The sequence below is a fragment of the Bidens hawaiensis genome, unplaced genomic scaffold (assembly GCF_021521415.1).
Source record: "Bidens hawaiensis isolate Kalapana, Puna unplaced genomic scaffold, B.hawaiensis_p1.1 tig00041217_1, whole genome shotgun sequence".
NCBI classification, from domain to species: domain Eukaryota; kingdom Viridiplantae; phylum Streptophyta; class Magnoliopsida; order Asterales; family Asteraceae; genus Bidens; species Bidens hawaiensis.
The window spans coordinates 112851-116602 of NW_027497300.1; the positions used below are offsets into that span (position 1 = coordinate 112851).

At 36.5% G+C, this 3752-nt stretch overlaps 1 protein-coding gene across 1 annotated transcript; it reads left to right on the forward strand.

Moving 5' to 3' along the window:
• Positions 1-2613: 2613 nt before the first annotated feature.
• On the forward strand, positions 2614-3345 carry LOC143592779 (uncharacterized). The gene is made up of 2 exons (XM_077072610.1): positions 2614-2883; positions 2926-3345. Exons 1-2 carry the CDS (start codon positions 2614-2616, stop codon positions 3343-3345), a joined length of 690 nt encoding a protein of 229 aa, XP_076928725.1.
• Positions 3346-3752: the final 407 nt, after the last annotated feature.

Genomic DNA, 3752 nt, shown 5'->3' on the forward strand with positions numbered 1-3752 from the left:
TAATTCCCAAGTAAATTTTCCAATGTAAATTAATATTATATCAACCCTTTTAAAGTCTTCCCCTAAAATTAACCATAAACTCTGATACATCTACAAAACAGGTACCAACTATTGGTAACACGCCTAGGCCCTAAGTCAAAGTGTGACACATAACTAAAATGCGCGTTCTTTTGATTTTCTTCTTAAATAATGATTTGTTAACCCTTAAATTGGACAAAATTGGATAAGGTGGCTTTCAACATTTCGTAAGACAAATTTTATACCATCTTACTTTAACCAGTTCAAGGGTTAAAAGTCATTGTTATAAAGAAATTCAAAAGTGCGTGCATTTTAGACAAGTAAAGTTAACTTCAATACGCCAAAATTAGGTTGAGGGACTCTTTTTTTTTATTAAGTAAGAAAGTATTTTGGTTTCTATAGCATTAACCCTAGGATAATATATAGAATTTAGCTATGTCTAGCATAGTTATATATAATAATATTTTATTATGTAATTACATATTTATCTATATCTATATTACATATAAAACATTTTAGATGGACATAATGATCATTTTGCAATTTTAAGATGTTGTTAAACTTCAATGACGAGACGTCGTTAAACTTAAATACTCCATATCACAGGCGTCATTACATGTATCTCCGACTCCTTCCCAATTATCATACGGGAACGTTTCAGTTGTAATCCCTAATCTGCATTTAATTCTTCAATCCTCTCTCACCAATCAGTATGTGCAATAAGTTATGGAGAGTCTGTTCTGTTCTGCAATCACTTGAAGAGCCGATCGTCCATTACCAGCCCATGATTGCTAAAAGTATAATTCGTCTCAGCCCACGAACCGCATCATCAAAGCCATGTACGCATTCTTCTCCAGTTATAGATTTTTTTTACCCATTTGAGGGTCTTCGGTTTCTAATTTGGTTTTTGGTTGTTATAGATTGTCAATTTCGTTTAATCTCTGGCTTTTTGGTTTGTTGCTAAATCTCTAAATTTGACCTACTTAGGATTATTGTGATATGGATTGTTGCTGAAATTGAATGATAGCGCTGATGTGTATTGAATTACTTATCGGGGTATATAATTTGGTCCAAAACTTCATTGCATTTGCATCAAACCATGCTAAGTTGATATGTTACATGCTTGTCATCTTTTGGCTTCTGTTAGTTCACTATAGGTCACATAAATAAGAAGTATGTATATATTAAAACTTTACATTTTGTTCTTGCAGTCTTTTGAGTTTTATATTTCAGAATTTTCAAAGAGACATTATTTTGTGGCGTTTAAAGATTTATTGTCATAGGTCCCAAACAAGTTGAGATAGGCAAGTTGTGATACCATTCGATTTTAGTTCAATTTTAAGAAATAAGCATAATAGCTTTTATGAATGCAATATTTAGGCAGGAACTAAATTGTCAGAAGATAGCAGATGCAATATTTAGTTCAATTTGATACATGTACCATTTGAAATACACCATCAAGAGCAGCAGTTAACTTTTCACGATCTTGTGTCTGTTGGATATAATCTGGATATTTCGGGTCGAGTACGGGTCAAGTTCAGTAGTTAATGGATCAAGTAGTGGTTGGATTAAGTCAAGCTAGAATAAAGGGTTTAACCCACGTTTATTTGTTAGGAGTTTGTTACTTTTTGTTTTGTTTGTTTTATTGTTACTAGAGTTAAAAGTCTTGGTCAATAGTAGTTAGTTTATACCAGTCAAATAGGAGAAAATGGAGTTAGGTGATGAATGGGTCTTTTGTTTAAGTTATGTACTTGCCTATATATATAAAGGCATGCTTTCATGTTGAATAATAACCTACACTTTCATCTTTCCTTCTTCTTTCTTTAACTTTTCTGCAACATATACTTTATCTTTTGCATTATTTCCTTTCCACGTTCACATACATAAGTTGTTCAAGTGTTTGGTGCTTGTAAACCTGGGGCCTGAACCAGCATTTGGTATCAGATCCTAGAGCTCGTGTGAAGATGGAGAGGATTGCGGAGAAGACGAACGGTCTTTGTGAACCGAAGAAGGAAAAGATCGATCTGTGTGATCGAGCGAACCGGAGGAGACAAGAATGCCACCCTAATCTGTGAGATAAAGGGTGATCGAATCTGTGTGATTCGAATTGATATGACCTGTGTGAGTCGAAGAAGATGCTGTGTGAAGTTGAGCAAATTAAGACCCACGTGAATCTTTGTGATTTAAGGACAGTCTGTGTGAACATAAGAGAAGAAGAAGGAATCTCTGTGAATCCTTGAAGAAGAATTTGTGTTTTTCAACCAGTTGTGGAGAATCCAAAAGTTGTTTGAAGTTTTAAGAAGCCACGCGAGAAAGTTGTGTATCTGTGTGATACGACCCAAAGAAAAAGCTTGTGCATTTGTTTTGGAAGAGTAATTTGTAGCAGACGCGAAAGGACGAGATAACAGAAAAGGGCGGTTCAAGTGCGATTGTTCCGGCGAGTAACCAAAGCAGCATCCCGTTACAATGTCCGAAGTTATCGACAACCAACTATACGAGTTGGTCAATCATGGTGGAATCGATCCTACAAGCATATGGTTTGTGGGACACGATCGACCCCGTAACAGGAGCGTCCGTTGACGATAAGAAGACTTGATGGCAAGAGCATTTGTGTTTCAAACCATACCCCAATATGTGTTACTTCAAGTGGCGAAGCACAAAAACGCAAAGGACGTGTGGGAGGCGATTCGTGTACAATTTTTGGGAGCCGACAGAGTTCAGAAGGCAAGGCTTCATACTCTTAGAACCGAGCTAGAGTTGTTGAAGATGAAAGAAAATGAGACGGTTGATGAGTTTTCGGGCAAACTAAGTGAGATTGCTACAAAGTTCAAGAGTCTCGGGTCTAACTTGGAGGATGAGGTTGTGGTAAGAAAGTTGTTAACTTCTGTTCCTAAAAAGTTTTTGTAGATTGTTGCTTCGATTGAGCAATATTTGGAGTTAGAAAACATGTCAATTGAGGAAGCGGTGGGTAGGTTAAAGGTCTATGAAGATAGGATTAAAGTTCGTGATGAGGAAGATAATGATCAAGAAAAGTTGTTGCTGACAAGGGAAGAGTGGGAAGAGAGAACAAGGCGTGGTGATTTTGATAGACAAGGACGAGGTCACGGTCAAGGTAGAGGTCGGGGAAGTGTTGGTAGAGGTCGAGGTGGCCGGTTCCAACCTAATGAAGATCGTAAGGAACAAAGTACGAGTCAAGATAAAAAGCACATTAAATGCTACAATTGTCAAGAGTATGACCATTATGCGTGGGAGTGCCTGAAGAATGAACCGAAGGAAGAAGCTCTCAATTTAGCCCAAGATGATGATGACTTGTCTGCTTTATTATGAAGATACTAACGAATCGAAACATCAAGATTAAGGGGGTGATTGTTGGATATAATCTGGATGTTTCGGGTCGGTTTGGGTCGAGTACGAGTCAAGTTCAGTAGTTAATGGGTCAAGTAGTGGTTGGATTAAGTCAAGCTAGAGTAAAGGGTTTAACCCACGTTTATTTGTTAGGAGTTTGTACTTTTTGTTTTGTTTGTTTTATTGTTACTAGAGTTAAAAGTCTTGGTCAATAGTAGTTAGTTTTAACAATAGGAGAAAGTGGAGTTAGGTGATGAATGTGTCTTTTGTTTACATTATGTGCTTTCATGTTGAATAATAACCTACACTTTCATCTTTCCTTCTTCTTTCTTTAACTTTTTTGCAATATATACTTTATCTTTTGCATTATTTCCTTTCCACATTCACAT